The sequence below is a fragment of the Periplaneta americana genome, chromosome 5, assembly GCF_040183065.1.
Source record: "Periplaneta americana isolate PAMFEO1 chromosome 5, P.americana_PAMFEO1_priV1, whole genome shotgun sequence".
Lineage (NCBI taxonomy): Eukaryota > Metazoa > Arthropoda > Insecta > Blattodea > Blattidae > Periplaneta > Periplaneta americana.
Window position 1 is genome coordinate 127,380,833 of NC_091121.1, and position 18,500 is coordinate 127,399,332.

At 36.0% G+C, this 18,500-nt stretch overlaps 1 protein-coding gene across 6 annotated transcripts in view; it reads right to left on the reverse strand.

Annotated features, from left to right (window-relative positions):
• The window catches only part of LOC138700178 (abscission/NoCut checkpoint regulator), a 115,548-nt gene that overhangs the window by 68,373 nt on the left and 28,675 nt on the right, over window positions 1-18,500 (reverse strand). For all 6 annotated transcript variants that reach the window (XM_069826603.1, XM_069826598.1, XM_069826600.1 and 3 more), the window contains one exon: window positions 8,610-8,841. In XM_069826603.1, coding sequence (XP_069682704.1) covers window positions 8,610-8,841 — 232 coding nt within the window. The remainder of the gene's footprint in view (window positions 1-8,609; window positions 8,842-18,500) is intronic.

Genomic DNA, 18,500 nt, shown 5'->3' on the forward strand with positions numbered 1-18,500 from the left:
ATATCATCATAAACTCACTTTTGACTATATTTACTATTCCTAAATCATTTAATCCTTATCTGAATGGAAAAAGCACTTTGAAGGATTGTTAACAGAAAATTGTACCGGTACTCATTTATTACAGATAACAGGCACAACTCAGGAAATTGGGAGTGAAATAAATTTAGATTTGGTTACTTTAGAAATAGCAATAAAATCATTACAAAATGGTAAAGTTTGTGGCGAAGATGGGATAAATGCAGAATTAATTAAATGTGGAACAAAAAAATTATTTGAATTGATAAGGAAATTATTTGAAAGATCTTTAAATGGTGAACAGGTAGCGCAAGAATGGAAACAGGGACTTGCATAGGTGATTTATAAAAAAGGGAAGAGACCGAGAAACACCTGGTTGCAAGATATAAATAAAGCGTTTGCAGAGAAAGGACTGCAAGAACAGGATTGGGAAGGTAGAGAGAATTGGAGGAAAAAAAATAATAATGTAGGACATTGGTCACAGAAGATGTGATATTGTAATAATAATCCTTATTCATCATTTCACTTGCTTCCTTAGCTACTTAACAGATACTAGTTTGGTTACTCTTTTACTAATAGCTTCTGTAGAGTGAAGAATTGTAATTATACGTACTGCAGGCCCTATTGTCACAAGTTTATTAACTCCAAAATGATTCATTGGATGGTAAATATAACTGTTTTTATTAAAAAGAAACACAATTCCTAAAATTCTCGTATTCAATTCTCTAAATGGGAAATATTAAGATAGTACAGAGTACAGTGATACGAAAGTCCTTGTTCCAATGTCAAGCAGAAAAAATTAGAAATAAGAATACCATTGGTACAGAATTTTTTTTCTATAAGAATTGATTTATAGTCAATTTAACATCTGTGGTCATATCGCATATGTAGGATCTTTGGGTACCATGTAGACACCTTGCATGTACTACTAGTGGCATCTTGCCATGGCAATGTTTGTAAGTTTTCATAGGAGACTGTATGCCTCGTTTTAGTTGGTGGTTATATGTTTTGATAGTTAAGCTGAAGAAATGTGCGACATTATCATTGAATGTGGCTTTCAGTCAATCAATAGACCTATAGGCAACTTATTAAAAAGGCTCACTTGAAAGGCAGAATAATCTTTGCGTTAGTGAACATGTGAACATAGTTTCATTATGGCAGAAGTAATTACACAGACATTTGCAACTCTCTTATCTTACGAAGTAAAATTAGATGTAAGCATAAAATAATCATAGGTAATAATAATATTATCATCATTATCATTGCAGTGATCTTCATTTATGTAGTACTCTTATTGAAGTAAACAATGTAATTAAACCAATTACGACCTTTAAATATTCCGGATTCCACAACATGGCATCTTTATTTTACTTATTTTGATATGGGCCGAAATATTTGTAAATATACAGGGTGGAAGTTAAATAACCTTGCAGATTGAAAGGGACGATAGGGTATATTGAAATGAATAGAAAACCTATATTACGTTTTGTGATTAAATGCACTGTTAATTAGAAAACTAAGTTTGAAGTTTCAGCAGTCTGACAACATTGTCACCAACACTCGCTTCTCATGATACAGATGTAAGAGATCAACGAATTCTGTAACTCGGTGTGTCTCACTAGGTGAGCTGGCGCTGTGATGCAACCAACTTGCAGCATGCAATTGCTTGAATTTAGAGGTTTTTAAAATTAAATTCACACGAAAATTGTCCACAATATTGAATTATGCCAGAGGGATAAATTATTCTTTATTAGTTTTCCTATCAATATGGGCAAAAATCGCGATCCTACTCGCGATAGTTACTGAATAAGAGGTTATTAAACATTTGAGAAAAAACATTTTTTCTGAAAAAACTATTAACTTTCCACCAATATGATATTGTAGTTTTTTGTTACATACAACATGAGTTATTCACTCTGAAAACCTGCACGGCTATTTCACTTACGCTATGTATATGTCAATCTCCTGCAGGCATTGGAGGGACCAGCAATTAAGATTGTACGCTCATTGCACGAAACTTCTCTTTTTATTATTACTTGCCTAAACGTTGTTACACATAAATATTAACATTTTCACAATGAAGTCACTTTCATTGTTAATTTGCACATAACATGGAAGAATACTTATACTTACACTTATACTAAATACTCATTTGTATTCTACATATTAATGTGATTGTATCAAAATTTTATAGCAATTTTTATAGTCAGTAATACACTAGTTTCCAAATTATTACAGTTTTCATATTAATTAAATTAAATTCTTGTATGTTTGTAACCTGGGTCTGAATAGTCACCTGTCTGTCAGGCAGATATCTTTCTTTCTTTGTGAGAAATTACACTGAACAACAAGAATTTTGCTCTGGCTTAAAACAATATGTCCCTTATGGTTTGTTGTGCACTGAGTCAGAAAAATGGATCTCTTTTCTTCGTATCACATAAGGTTTTTAGGATATACTATGATGTCACTTTTCGATAAGCGCTCCCCCAGGAAACATCTGGCGCAGATTGGGGTTGTAAACCAAAACAAAAGCTAATGCATTTTATGAGTTTATTAACTATTTCCGTTTCTTATGGTTGTTGGCATGTTCTTTTGTACTTCTATTAAATAAAAAGATATTGTTCCCTTCTATTCAATAACATTCGTAACAGTTCAAAATGAGGTCTACACAGTGAACAAACAAGGGTGTGGTTTTCAGTATTTAAAAGAAAAGCGTCAATTACTTGGGCTGTACTATAAGCACTAACAAAAGCTGCTGCCAGGGAATCAAAAGGATAGCAATGGCTAAGGACGCTTTTAATAGAAAAAGGAGCATCTTTTGCGGACCTCTGGAAAAAGAACTAAAGATGAGACTAGTGAAATGCTTTATGTGGACTGTGGCATTGAATGGGACAGAAACATGGACATTACGACGAAATAAAGAGAAGTGACTAGAAGCATTTGAAATTGAAATATGGAGAAGAATGGAAGTTGACAGACAGAATAAGAAATGAAGCTGTGTTGGAAAGAATGAAGAAAGAATGATGCTGAAACTGATCAGGAAGAGGAAAATGAATAGGTTGGATCACTGGCTGAGAAGAAACTGCCTACTGAATGATGCAATGGAAGGAATGGTAAACGGGAGAAGGGTTCGGGGCAGAAGAAGATATCAGGTAATAGACGACATTAAGATATATGGATCATATGTGGAGACAAAGAGGAAGGCAGAAAATAGGAAAAATTGTAGAAAGCTGGGTTTGCAGTGAAAGACCTCCCCTTGGGCAGAACACTATGAATGAATACATACATACACATATTTACAAACATACACACATACATTACATACATGCACACGTAAATAATATTGTTTTTAAGAAAGGCCCAAGCATGCTGTTAAAAAGTAATAAAGAAAAAATAAACAAATAAACAAAAAATATATATATGCATATATATAGATGAGCATACACACATGCATACGTGCATATGCATAGACACGCACACACACTTACAGATGGACATACACACACGCGTATGTGCATACACACATGCATAGGCACATATACACAGATGCAGACTGACGTGCATGTGCAGATACACACACACACACACACATAATGTGCAATTTCATTTTTACAAACAAACAATAGTTATCTTTCCACTCATTATTAAACTTTGGTTGGATACATGAGCTCATTTTATGAAATACGCCACTGACTAGTCTGTTATTCAAATGCAAATTAAGCTTTTCAGGAATAACTCCCTGTATTTTGAATAATTTCGAGGGAAAAATTGTTCCGGGGCCGGGTATCGAACCTGGGACCTTTGGTTAAACGTACCAACGCTTTCCCACTGAGCTACCCGGGAACTAGTTATTCTAGTCTGTTATTGCTTTGAATCACTCATAGTCTTCCCCCTTCCCTTGACGCAACATACTGCATATATACTAAGAGTCCAAGAGCACGCCTCGCACTGTTTTTTTGCATCCCTGATTTAGGAGAAATTGGAACAGATAAACAGAGTGACAGACAAATGATGTCGAAAATCACTTTTTTTGCTATGAGGGTTATTGAAAAAGTGCATTTCCATGAACGTCTATCCAGTGCCTTTGCTTCAGTAAGGTCTTATTTTATAAACCTATGGATCAACAATTGGCTTGCTTCTGACAAAGGAAAAATTTTACAGTCTGTTTAAAAGAAACCAAATAACTGGAAATGTACAAAAACTTGCCCAGACATGTTCAAACATTTTTAACAAGAGCCAGAACAGGTCACATTGCCAGACAATTGTACCTACACCGATTTCACCTTTCTGATACTCCTACTTGTCTGTAGTGCAATAATCATGATGAAGATCTGGAACACATTATTCTATACTGTCCATCCATAAACCACAAAAGAAGTATATTAAAATCATCGGTACCAAGTGCAGAAAACACAGCTCTGCAGTATATATTGACTACACCCCAACTCTGGCTACTAGCAACAGGCGTCTATAATGAACACCGATCAAAATACCCCTCATTTCTCGTGAAAAACAACAACTGAATGAATAGACTACAGTGGACTGTAGTGGACTTTATGTTGTCAGCAAACAGCTGGATACATTAAGATTTTTGTAGTACCACGTTATTTTTGCTATATATTTCGTATAATGAGAAAGTAATGAAGAAAAATCATCTGATTTAATTTAAAGTAAATCAGCATTGTGTTTTTGATTTCAAACAAAGACCAATTAATTTTTTACTGGAAGTTATTACACTTCATGTGTATTGTTACTGGATTAGGAATACAAACAAAATCCATCCAAGAGTTAGGTAAAAATTCTTGTACACAGACAAGACACACAAAAGGCATGCACAAAACATCTTTTTCGATATCTGGTTTCCTGACATGTCTATTTCCACGAAAATCTCGAAATAATAATAATAATAATAATAATAATAATAATAATAATAATAATAATAATAATGATAATGATAACGATAATGATGATGATAATAATGATAATGATAATAATAATGATAATAATAATAATGATAATGATGATAATGATAATGATAATGATAATAATACAAGAAGTATCAATTACAATCTGTGCTTCTAATATAGAGAAGTTATAGTAGTTATAAGATAAGTAATGTCACGGGATTAAATATGCTGGACTAGGACTTCCAATAAACTCAATATTGAAGCAACAGCCACTAATAAAGAAACACCACTTAGGTTTAGTTGGACCAGGACGCCATTCCGGAAAATAAATATATGCATTTCGGAAACATGAAGATGCCAAACTTGACACTCAGTATGAGTGCAATAGATAAGGAGAGTTCTTGTAAATATTTTAATCACTGCCACGTGGTAACCTAATTACATAAAGAAGTTAACACAAAAGCATTATGGATTACCTAAAGAAGTTGATGTAACAGCTTATTCTAGAATTTAAAACATTTATTGGTACCGGTAACAAAATGTTATCAGATTGTGTACATGTTTTGAATGTAGGCCTACTGCTAATAGCAAAAGTTACCGTGTGCTCTCTCAATCCAGTATATTTCTAACTATACTTCTATGGTTTACAGCTGCCTTTTGGTATATGCTTAGCATGTTTGGATGAAGAGTCGAGTTCGAGTTTCGACTCTTAACATAATATTTATGTGAATACAGAATGTAGGAAACTTCAAGCATTTCCATGAGAGTCAAATAATAATTAAAATATACAATGCTCAACAATATTTTGACTAACTGTATCGAATCTAGTCAGTAGAGCTCAGAAATATATGCCGTTAAACTTCCAATGCACTTCATGTGCCTCTAGACTTTGCTTACATTACAGCGTCGGGATCGGTGAACTCAGTGTGTTTTGTTCAGCAGTGCATGTTCATCATGGCAGAGTAATACAAATCATAACAGACAATACTGGACGTATATTGTATAGCATCGTATAAAGAAAGAGTATTGCAAACATGCTACGGAAGAGAATAAGTTTGTCTATGAAACTCCGCAATTTAATCTCCAAGTATGCCAAAAATGTGTTTCGTATTATAGAAGAAAATCTATTTTGTAATCTTTGCAACATCACAGTTCCAGCGCACAAACAATTAGCCTAATCCAGTATGTTAATACGAAGATGCATAAGAAAGCCCTTGAAAATTGTAACCACAAAGAGGGAGATGCAGCAGGATAACTTGAACGAACATCAACAATGTAAAACTATGTGATGCGTTCATTGCAGCTGACATTCTTCTGTACAAACTCAGGAATAAGAAGCTGTGTGCATTTTGAAAAAAAATATATCCAACAACCAATTCCACATGACACAACTTTACAAAGAATTATGTGAAAATAAATTATGACATATTATGTATTTTCGACATCCAAAACAAACTAAAAGAAAGCATTACATATATGGATTTCAGTGGACGAAGCAATGGACTCCAAAGGACAATATGTAGTGAATGTAAATTTAGGGTCTATGAATCCAAAAAGTCCCACAAAACTTTTCTCACATGTGAATCTCTGGGTGTTGTGAATTATTCTAAAATTAGAATAACTCTTCTCGGGTTCTCAGCCAGGTGAGTTGGAGATTTGCTTCCAAGTTTTCGACGGCTAGCTCTGCCATCTTCTTCAGGGAATGAAGTGATGTAGGACCATGTCTAGCCAGTATATATGCAATAGTAGGGCTTCCCGCTGTGGGGCAATCAGGAGCTAGTTACTATTCCCGACCACCAGGCACATTCTGGTTGGTGGAAGCAGTAGCCAATCAGGAGCTAGTTGCTGGTCCCAACTGTCTGCCGTGTGCCGGTGGTTTAAGCGTATTGATGGCTGGTTTCCATGCTGTACTCAGCTGTAGACCCCCGTCTCTGTTGAAATTATTGCCATCTAGCTGGATTTCGATGGCTTCCTTGATAACCAAGTCCCAGTAACCTGATGTCTTGTCCAAGATGGTGGTAGCGCCGAAATCTATCTTGTGACCAGTTTCTAGGCTGTGTTGGGCTACTGCAGACTTATCGGGGTAATATAGTCTTATGCTGCATTGATGTTCCTTGCAGCATCCGTCTGCCCGATATAGCATTTCCCACACTCACAAGGTATTTTGTAGACACCAGGTGTCCTAAGACCAAGGTCGTCCTTAACTGGTCTCAGCAAGTTCTGGATCTTTGTTGGCGGCTTATGGATGGTCTTAATCCCGTGTTTTCTTAGCAGTCTGCCAATCTTGCCCGAGATGGGGCCATAGAATGGGATGTATGCCATGCCCTTCGTCTCCTCTGTTCCTCTTGTTGTTCGGACAAAGAGAGTCTCCCTTCTGAGATCCGTCACCTACGTAAGATGTTCCAACAGAACAACTTCGGCAACAGGGAAATCGGCTTGACCCTCAGAAGGGCTTTTTCGGACAAACCACCCGCCGAGGAACAAGATGGCAGAGCTAGCCGTTGAAAACTTGGAAGCAAATCTCCAACTCACCTGGGAGACCCGAGAAGAATTATTCTACATCAAACACCGGGAAAGCCTCAAGTCATACATTATTCTAAAATTAGTTCAGTGTTTGGAGCTCTGAAGTTACTATGGCCTTCGAATGTGCGGAAGGAAAAAATATTCCTCTTTATTTCCGATAGTGTGCCATATATGATAAAGGCAGCGAAGTTCCTAAAAGGCTCATTCAAGAATCTAATTCACGTAACATGCCTTGTGCAGGCCTGCTATATAATTGGTGAAGTGAAAAGTAATTTTCCATAAGTGGACAGACTAACTGCAAATGTCACCAAAGTGTTTATAAAAGCACCTCGTGTGATGGCATTAAGAAATCGATTACCTGAAATAGCTCTGCCTTCATCTCCTTTTCTAATGAGATGGAGATAATGACTGGTTGCGTGTAATTATTATTGCAAATACTTTTACAACATTAACAAAGTAATTCAGTCATTAGATACCAGTGATGCAGCTTCAACAACGATTTCTCAAGAACTACAACATGACTCAAGAATTGAAAGTGTTTAAATAGATTCAATCAAACTTTGGGTTTCTGTGTGCTTCAGTATAAGTGTTAGAAAAGTCAGACAGAAGCTTGAGGGATCAAATTACGCCAGTCAGTGATACTGTAAAGAAACTGAATAGTGTAGAAGATGAAATAGGAAGAAATGTAGCAGAAAAAATGAAAAACTACTGAACAAAAATTATGGATATGTAGCTATATATAAAATTTGTGTTGTGAGTTAATTTCAAATTAGCAACATTCTAATATGTACCATTGTTGTTACTCACAGTAAAAATATATCAAATTAAAAAAATATATTTGTAAATCATATCAATGTACTGAAAGAAAAAGGCTGATACTTGTCACTGTAGAGTTAGATATATTGTCCACAGAAAGGAAATAAATGTCTTTAAAGTATGTATTAGTTTTCTTTAATAACAGTGGCTATTTGAAATCAAATGGATGGCTTCCACCGATCACAATGCCGAGGACTAACACACTGTGATGATAATAAACGAAACATACCCAGTTCACCCACCCCAACTCTATTACACAAGCAAAGTCAGAGACGTATGAACCGCACTGGAAGTTTAACAGCATATATTTCTGAGTCCTACCAATCGACTTTCCAGTTTATGAAATACCTTTTTAGCTGCCATTTTATCAGGTTCTTCTCCTTTGAGAATTGCCAATCTCTTTGCCACTTCTTCCTCTGATGGAATGGGCTGTCGTTTCCTCTCTTCCCTCAACCTCTCCAAACGTTCAGCAATTTCACAATCTTCCTGACTTAAGCCCTTCTTTAACTGTTGCATGCGGGAGTTTTGGCGATATAATGTTATAGGTGGTCGTGCTGGATTTTCTAAGGACTCCAGTCTCCTTTAAGTCAATCACAATCAAGACAGTACTTAAAAAATAAAACTGAATACATGTATAGACTTTATAATAACACATTCTAATTCAATATGTCCAGATATAAAGTCAGTTAATAAATATAAACCTTTGCTGCAAAAAAAATTACAATCCATCAAGGAGTATAATCAAAATTACATAAAAACTTTATATGTAAAATAACTATAGAAAAAAGTTGATAAATGGAAGAGAAAGAAAGGAATACTGACTAATAAAGAATCACTTTCTAGTCCTATTACACATATAGCCAAAGGTCACGAATTTGTTATTAATGTATATTTTGTGAATTATAAACTGAAATTTCAAAATTATAGTTTGTAAGTTTGTATCATTTTATTTAATTCATAAAGTCTTGTTTTTTTAAAACTAATTCACTAGTCGTCTACAAATAAAGTGGAAAAAAATACACTTCTTGAAAATGTTTATTCATAATATAATAATAATAATAATAATAATAATAACAACAACAACAACAACAATAATAATGTCACCGATGTAGCTCTGTCGGCTGTGGCACATGCCTGCTGATCCGGAGTTGCATTCGGGCATGGGTGTGATTCCTGCTTTGGGATAATTACCTGGTTGGGATTTTTCCGAGGTTTTTCCCAACTCTAAGGCAAATGTCAGGTAATCTATGGCGAATCCTCGGTCTCATCTCATAATCACCAATCTCATCGACACTAAATAACCTAGTAGTTGAGATAGCATCATTAAATAACTAAAAAGAATGATAATAATAATAATAATAATAATAATAATAATAATAATAATAATAATAATAATAATGTTTTCTGTAGATAACACTCTCAAGCACAGTCTTCATTATCGTCAACAAGAAGTACACCAAATTCAAATGGCATCAAACAAAAGGTTTTAAGGTAAAATTTAATTCCATGTCACTCACATATATTTCCTCAAATCTTCTTTGCCGACAGCAGGCATTTAACTTGGCACAAGAGCAGAGACATCAGTAATTTAAACATGAACATGAGAAAAAAGCAATACTTTAATAAAAATGGCTCTAATTCACTTGAAAAAGTGACTAGGTTTTGAAAATTTCACGTAATGCTAATTAAGCTTTGTAAAATAATATTATGAAGTTAACATTGCTTTAAAATTTATCCTTGGTGTGACATGCCTCGAAGCATTTTCTGACACAGAGAGACCAACATCGCACAAATGGCAGAAAAAACAGTAGCTTTTTTTCTTTCCATGTTTGAAAAACACAACATACCCTTCTTTGAGATCTCATCTTATTCGCCCTTGGTGGAATTCTTCAAAAAGTGCCTCTCTTTCAATCGAATTGTGGTGTTATTTGATCTCTGACGTACTTTCTGTTTCGAATCACCAAATTGATGATACAATCTCTCAGCTGGCAGAATTCTGAATAAGTGATCGATTTGCTTTCTACTAGATTGCTTATAAATTAACACAGAAATGACGACTGTGGCATTTAGAAGTCTTCTGAAGAGCTTCACGTACCACTTATGCAGACATTTCCCCTCTATTAGATATTCTGAAACAGCTGATCCTTGAGGTCAATGCCTCTCATATGTTTATTAGGCCCGTAACACATTTCCTTACTTACAAATGGCTTTTACAGAAACTGGAGGTTCATTGCCGCTCTCACATAAGCCCACCATCAGTCCTTATCCCTCAAATCCATTTTAATATTATTCTCCCATCTACGTCTCTTGGCCTCCCCAAAGGTCTTTTTCCCTCAGATCTCCCAACTAACACTCTACACACATTTCTGGATTCACCATACGTGCTACATACCCTACTCATTCAAATGTCTGAATTTAATGTTCCAAATTATATCAGGTGAAGAACACAATGTGTGCAGTTCTGCATTGTGTAACTTTCTCCATTCTCCTGTAACTTCATCCCTCTGAGCCCCAGATAATTTTCTAAGCATCTTATTCTCGAAACCCTTAACCTCTGTTCCTCTCTCAAAGTGGGAGTCCAAGTTTCACAACAATACAGAACAACCGATAATATAACTGATTTATAAATTCTAACTTTCCACTGTCATGGAGCCCCATAACACACTAAAGCAAGACATGTGTGGTACGCTTGTTAGAGATATGGAAAATGCTTTCCTTTAGCAAAGACTAACACTCGAAGTAAGGCATAACTGACATTGGTCGGCTAGTGATTTTTTGAAAACATAGCTACCTGCACCATCTGTATTTCCCACTCCTACAGGTAACCTATCCGAATTGTAACCTATAAAATTTATATTACGTGAATAAAATTAAACTATTAATACACAGTCAGCTGTTCAAATTAATGTAACTTTATTTCTATCAGATCATATCAAACTGCGTAATAAAATTCATGTTTTAATGATCTATACAGAGATGGCTCCATTGTGTAGCAACATATTTCCAGCTATAGTGTGAAGACATAAGGATTGCTAGCCTTCTCCACACACTTTACACAGTTCATAGTTCTCGGTATAATATGTTATTGGCCTTATAGTCGAAAACACATATGATTTTCATTTTCTATCCCTCTGTTTCTTTCTGTCCAAGTTTTGTCGTTGTAAAATGTAAACATATTTTTTGTTACTCCATTTCATTAGAGTGACAGGGCACCTGAATGCTGAGCAAATAATTCACCCTTTCCAATTTCTTATCTCTAATTTATTGATTTAAGATCCCCAGTCTGTCCAATCTTAGTGCCAACACAATCAGCATTGCTGCCAGCTCTAGGGAGTTGTAAAAATTATCCATCCAAACAGTTCTACCTTTAGTTAGCAGTGGTTCTAATAATTGTAATACAATTGCTGTTGTCTTGTCTGTGTTCGGTGTAATGAATGATGATTCATGTTTAGTTGTACTGTCAGCATAAATTACAAAGCACCACGGTATCCAGTTGTTGATTCACACAATTCGCAGTTTTTATTACAAACACTGATGCTTTCAGTGGAAAGTACTGTTTGAAAGATAATCTCCTCTTCCAAAATGTCAGAGATTCGTCAATGGATATATTTTGTCCAGGGAGATAGAAATTTCGGAATTTGTCATTCAGATGTGACAATTCTGTGTAGTTTAGGACGACCTGTGTAACTGTTCTTCTTCAAGTTGTCAGTAAAATGAAGGAATTTACATATTAGTTCGAATTTGTCACCAAACCTTGAAGCAGATATTATTTTTTTTGGGGAGAAATATGATCTTACTGTCGGTATGTTCACTATTCCCATCACCACAAATAATGCAATCATAACATTACATTTCATTCACAATCACAGGGAACCAATTTCTAATGGGAGACCTAGAAGGAAAGATTTTCGAGGTGGTAAATTATTGTGCATAACAATTGCTTTCAGCAACAACAGTTTCGATCAAGTCTCTAGTGAAAAATAACAAAATCACGCCCACAATGTCTTGCATATTTTCAGCTCCATTTTGGAGACCATTTTTGTCAGAGAAAACCTCAAACTGGGCAATATAATGTTCATATTTTTCCACTTGAGAAAAATGTTCACAATATTGTCATTACTCTCTTCCTCTCCTTCCAAAACATCCCTTATGACATCAGCAAGTGCCATGTCATTAACAATGTTATATCTACTTCACTGTCACTAGATTCGTCAGTTGTTACTAGTAAAACTTATCCCATTTCGTCATTTTTCAAAACAAGAACATCACTTCCATTGCTTGTACTTGTAGCTTGCTCACACTTCACAGCAATGACTGAACTGCATATCAGATTTAAGAGGGCAGTAGGACAACGGCTGAGGGGGAGGGGATAAATAATAACAAAACAATGAGCTCATTCATAGTATGGAAAATGTAAACCCAAAGTCTTGAAAGTTGAATAAGATCGAGTCAGAGCAATGACCCATATAAAAATCGATAACAAAGAACTTCAGCTTCAAAGACATGTCAGTCACATAAAAAAGAAAGGAGAACATACTTCGAAATTTTATTAAATATGTGATACTGCATCAGAATATAAATCACTATTATCAATATTTCACTCAAAAATATAAATCAGCATACATACGTGGTACAGTTATTAAGTTCTGACACTGATACCTGAAGGGTAGGCACCCACAAGAATCTGGATGTCTCAGAAGATGCCGCGTGATACGGCGTACACTTAAACAGATCGACATCCTCCCTCAATATAGTCGCCATTGGCTGCTATGCACGTCTGCCAACGTTGGTGTAGCTGCTGGAAGCACCGCTGATGAAAGATGTTGGCAGGAAGATGCTGTACGGCTTCTCTTGTGGCAGTCATGACCTTTTCGGCCGCATAAAAATTACGCTCTCCTAGGATTGATTTCATGAGGGAAAAGAGAAAAAAAATCGCATGGTGCGAGATCAGGTGAGTACGGAGGGTGTGGCAAAACAGCGACCTGTTGCCTTGCAAGTTCCTCTTGGACAAGGATGGAGCGATGTGCAGGGGCGTTGTCGTGTAGCAACAGCCAATTCTTCCTATGCCAAAGCTCAGGACGCTTACGATGAATTGAATTGCTTAAACGGCCAAGAATCTCTTTGTAGAGGATCTTGTCTACAGTTGCACCTTGTGGGATGAATTCTATGTGAACAATTCCAGTTGAATAAAAAAAACTGTTAAAGCATCACCTTGCCTTTTGACCTGTCTTGTTGTGGATTTTTCTGTCGTGGAAATAATGGCGTTTTCCAGGTGGCGGATTGTCGCTTCAGTTGCGGATCGTAAAGGAAACACCATGTTTCGTCTCCAGTTATGATCAGTTATAGCAGTTTCGCCTAATTTCTGACAGAACGTGACGTTTGCCCATTGCTCAAACTGCAACACACTCGAGTTCCGACGCACGCATTCAAATCACCGTCACAACAAAGACCGTAGTTCTGCTTACAGTTAATGCACTCAACTGTCTCTTGTTAGGTCGAGAGACTAACTGACAAGGTATCATACCATGGCACCACCTATGTGCTATAGTGCACTACAACACCACTATGCGCTCAGTATTAGAACTTAATGACTGTACCACGTAATATGGAAAACATGATATATAATGAAACTGTATATAGAAATGGGAATGTCGAACCTTCATTTACAAAGATACACCACTGCATCAAAAATATCTTAATATTTGTATCTGTCACAGCGATTTAAATTATGAAATATGCTAAGCAATGCAGTGCATGAATGGCGCATCTGTGGCTACAGTGTTAGTGTGCATAAAGGTGGGCCAGGTTTGATTCCCGGCCAGGTTGTGATGGAATTTGTGGACAAAACAGACACAGAGGGTTTTCCTCAGGGTACTCCCATTTCCCTCTATCATTCCACCAACACTCTCCACCTCACCTTCATTTCATTTATCATCTCCAATAGCAAAAATAGGCTGGAGTGAAGTCTTAAGGGTAGTATGGGTTTCAAGGATGCTGATATAGGAAGGACTTGGAGCTCTGAGCCCCAGCATATGCAGACGGGACCTGGCTCTATTAGGAGCTGAGGCAGAATGTCAGCGTCGGCTAATCAGAAGGAGCTTGGGGCTTATCAAGCTACTTGTCCGTGAAACGGGACCTGGCTTTATCAGGGGCTGAGGCAGAATGACCCATCTTCAGCATCAGATTCACGAATGCCACCCAGGCCACCTGTCAGACCTGGACAGTCATCGCATATAAGGGCACACAATGTGCCAAACCATGTCCATACTTTGATACTGCAAAAATAATCATTGCCATATATTCACGTATGTACAACACTTTTTTTTTTTTTGCATTTATTACATAGAGAAGATGCCTTGTGTATATTCATCTGTCCCTGTACATCCTCTCCTGGATTTTGTTCTTTAAAGTATCTGTGAGTGAACTGATCCAGAAATGATATATCTTTATATTGAATACTCCATACAATTATTTTCTATTTTCAGTAAAAAGAAGAAATCGTTCTGTATTTGGAAAAATAAAATAAAATTACGATGGTTCTTAGCGACATTTTTCTTAGAACTGCCTCTGAAATATGAAAATACCAAATGCAATGGTATACGGGGATGGACTCAAGAGTAACCGGAACCGAACTCTTGCGCGCGCATGCTTTGTAGTTACGAGTTGTGCTGTTAGGTGGTGTTAGTTTGGGGTCTTCCGCAACTGTTAGTGAGCTGGCGTCAGTCTGAGTTAAGTGATTTGTTTGTGGTGCTGTGTTGTTTGCGTTCCTGTTTCAACCGTTTGGCGATTAGTGAGATGGCCGACAACAAGGAACAAAGAGTGTGTGTGAAATTTTGTTTTCTGTTAGGGAAAACTGCAGCCGAGACCAATGGGATGCTTTGGCAAGCCTTTAATAATATAATAGTATTGAACTGCAATAGTTAAATGTGGTTTCAGTAGGGAATATGCTACACTCAGATCATGCTTGTCGGAATATTATGTTCATAAGAGACGAAATGAAACAAACTCAAGCAAAGTACATTATCGAATCATGTTCCAATTTTAGTATCATGATAGATGAGAGTATAAGAATTTTTAACAAAACTTGTTTAACCCTTCAGTGCTCATACCATAATTTGTGACACCAGTACTCATACGGATTACATTTGTAATTTAGCTCTCTTTTTTTTTAATGGACTATTTTTTTACACTTATGAATATGTAATTTCATAACATAACTATTATTAACTTCTGCAGTTCAATAACTACCGTGGGATAAGTTCTGAATGACAACTTCTGTTTAGCCATCACATATGCTGATCTAAACAAACTTGCAGTTGTGTTGATTTCCTCAGAGCTTTATTCCACAACCTCTCATTTCCACTCATGGATTCTTCAATAAGCTGTTTCTTTCTGTTATTCATTATTTCCACACATTTTAAATGAGATTTACATTTCGAATGACCACCAATTTTATCATTTAGTGTTCTTGGATTATTAGCTGAGACACTAACTAGAAAAGAATTATCGATTCTTATATCCTCCATACCGTTCAACATTAAGTTTGTGTATTTGAGAACAGGGTGAAAATGTATCACTAAATTGTCGTCATAAGATAACCAAGTTGTTTTTTTTTCCTCTCTCCTTATTTTGAAAATGCTTCTGATTGGCTGATTAATATTTCATTGTGTAGTTACTATACAAAAATCTCTCTTTTCAGGGGTCCTTTCCAAGATTCTTATCTAACAATAATATTATTAAGTAAATATTTATAGGTAAATTTAAATAATCCAGTGGTTGGGAAATAATAAATCTCTGGCAGGAATGTATAATTTATATTCAGAGGTTGGAATGGTCTGAGCCAGTGGGAGAGGGGAGGAAATCCCTCCATCCCTCTCTACAAATTGCAAACTGGTTTACTGTAGGATTATTCTAACAGCAAAAAGATTATAACCTCAATGTTCATCTTCCATCTTCCCAGATGTTGAATTGGATGCATTAATAACAATGACTTAACTTCTTTCCTAGCCTTCATAAACACCTGACCTTGTCTTCTGTGACTTTTTCTTACAGGATTACTTCATATCATGTGTACATATGTCCCCATGCCACAGAGTATACATATATCAAACAAATAATCACGAAGGCAGTTGCTGCTATCAACCATATGTGGTAGAAAAATGATTACATTATTGACGTCAGCTGCGTCGCAAGGCATGAACCTATAAAGGATCTGCAATGTAGGACACACATTTGGAAAGATTCTTTATGCTCGACCATGCCGAAATGTAGTAATTATACACATGGTAGTAGCCCTTTAATGCACCTCATTAAAGTACACCTATTCATTAAAGTTCAGGTGTTCAGCCAATGACAAATAACCTTTGTACCATTATAAAACCGCAAGTATCGATTATTCTCAGATATGCAATCGAAAGACAATTAGCGAAAAGTCACGGAGGCTGGAAATCCAATACTGTCGCAGAAGGTTATGTTCTATTACTATAATAATTAGCGTTAATTGTAAATAATATTCAAATAAATTCAATTTGTCATCTCGTTTTTCAATTCTAAATCAATTTCCAGGTTATATCAAGACTAATGTTCATCTTATTCTCTATGTTATATCAAGGTCAATGACATTCGACCTCGGAAAAAATCAATATTTTCGCGTCTGCACACATCTCACAATTCAGGTCAGTTCGCTACTCACATAACTTTTGAATAATTTCAAGTTAGAAATATGGTCGAGCATAAAAAGTCGTATGAAACTTGCCTATAATGGTAATTAAGACGCTCATATGAAAATTATGAAACTCGCTTGCGCTCGTTTCATAAACAAACATATTTGCATCTTAATTACTACCATTATAGGCTCGTTGCATAATATACTATTATTTGTCAATATGCTCCTTTCTGCTTTGTCTATTTTGATTACTGTACTGCAGAGTTTGGAAATTTCAGAGGAACTTATGACTAATTTTGTGTGTGTTTTTTTTTTAATCTTCATACACTGCATGTCCCATTACATCCATAGTAATACTATATGCTTATTCTTCTTAACATTGTCATTAATTCCATTCTTATTTTAATGTCTTCATGTTACATAATTGTACCAATGGCTGAATGTTGTTACTTTGTACTAATGCATTACTTTTTTTTTGTTTTAATCCCTTATGTTGAAGTTTCCTATTATATAACACCTATTATAGACTAGTAATACATCTAGTATTTCCTTATCTTGACATTCAGTTCGTACAATATTTTACTGATTTAATATTCTTACGTAGTGTTCTTCTGATATGGCCTAATTAAACTTAAACTCAATTTGACATTTATCTTGATTCCCCCCCCCCCCCCCCCGGTATGTCTTGATTTCCTGGGGTGTACCATAGAAGCTGGAAATCGATACTGTTGGCAAACTTAAGAAATTCCTTCTTGTGAGCATTTACCATTGAAGTTTTTGTTACTGGCCATTTTCCACCTTTCTTCCCAATTTCGTTTTTGAGGTCATTTCTTAGTTTTTCTAATTTTTGGCATTCATATATAATGTGGTCCACCATTTGCTCTGGAGCATTACATGTACATTGTGGCCTATCCATAATCTGGAAACGGTGATAATGGACCCGAGACGTCCATGCCCAGTCAAGAGGACTGTTGGGTTTGGCATAAGAGAGATGTTGATTTTTAGCCTATTTTTTACCGCGGGTAAGAAAGATTTGGTTATTTCTCCCTTTGTAGTTGTTTGCCATTCCCTTTCTCATTGATCTTCCTTCACTCCTTTCTCACCTCTCTTTTACTATATGGCTTTTGGATATTCTCTGATAACAGATTTCTAAAGCCATGTCTACTGCTGCTTTCTTCCAGGATCTTAACTTTTTTCCTACTGGAATCTATTAATTCGTTGTGGTTGTTGGGGTTTCTGAGTGAGTCCAGAGTTATCTGGCTGTCGGTATATATTGTTGCAGTCCTCCATTTCTGTCCAATTTTGCTGAGTTCCTTTATCTTTTCCAGAGCTTTTATAATGGCTATTTTCTCGGCCTGATTGTTAGAGCATTTTTTGCGCAACCGAAATTTCATTGTATGTATTACTTCTTGATTCATAAGTATGGCAATTCCCAAACCTATTCCATCTTCACTCCTGCTTCCATTCTTATATACGTCTAGTGTATGGTCTGTGTTTCTCCTTACACTTTTTAATTCTGATAAAATCAGCTGGATGTGGCCAGTTTTCATAAGTATGGAAACTTTTAATTGTAG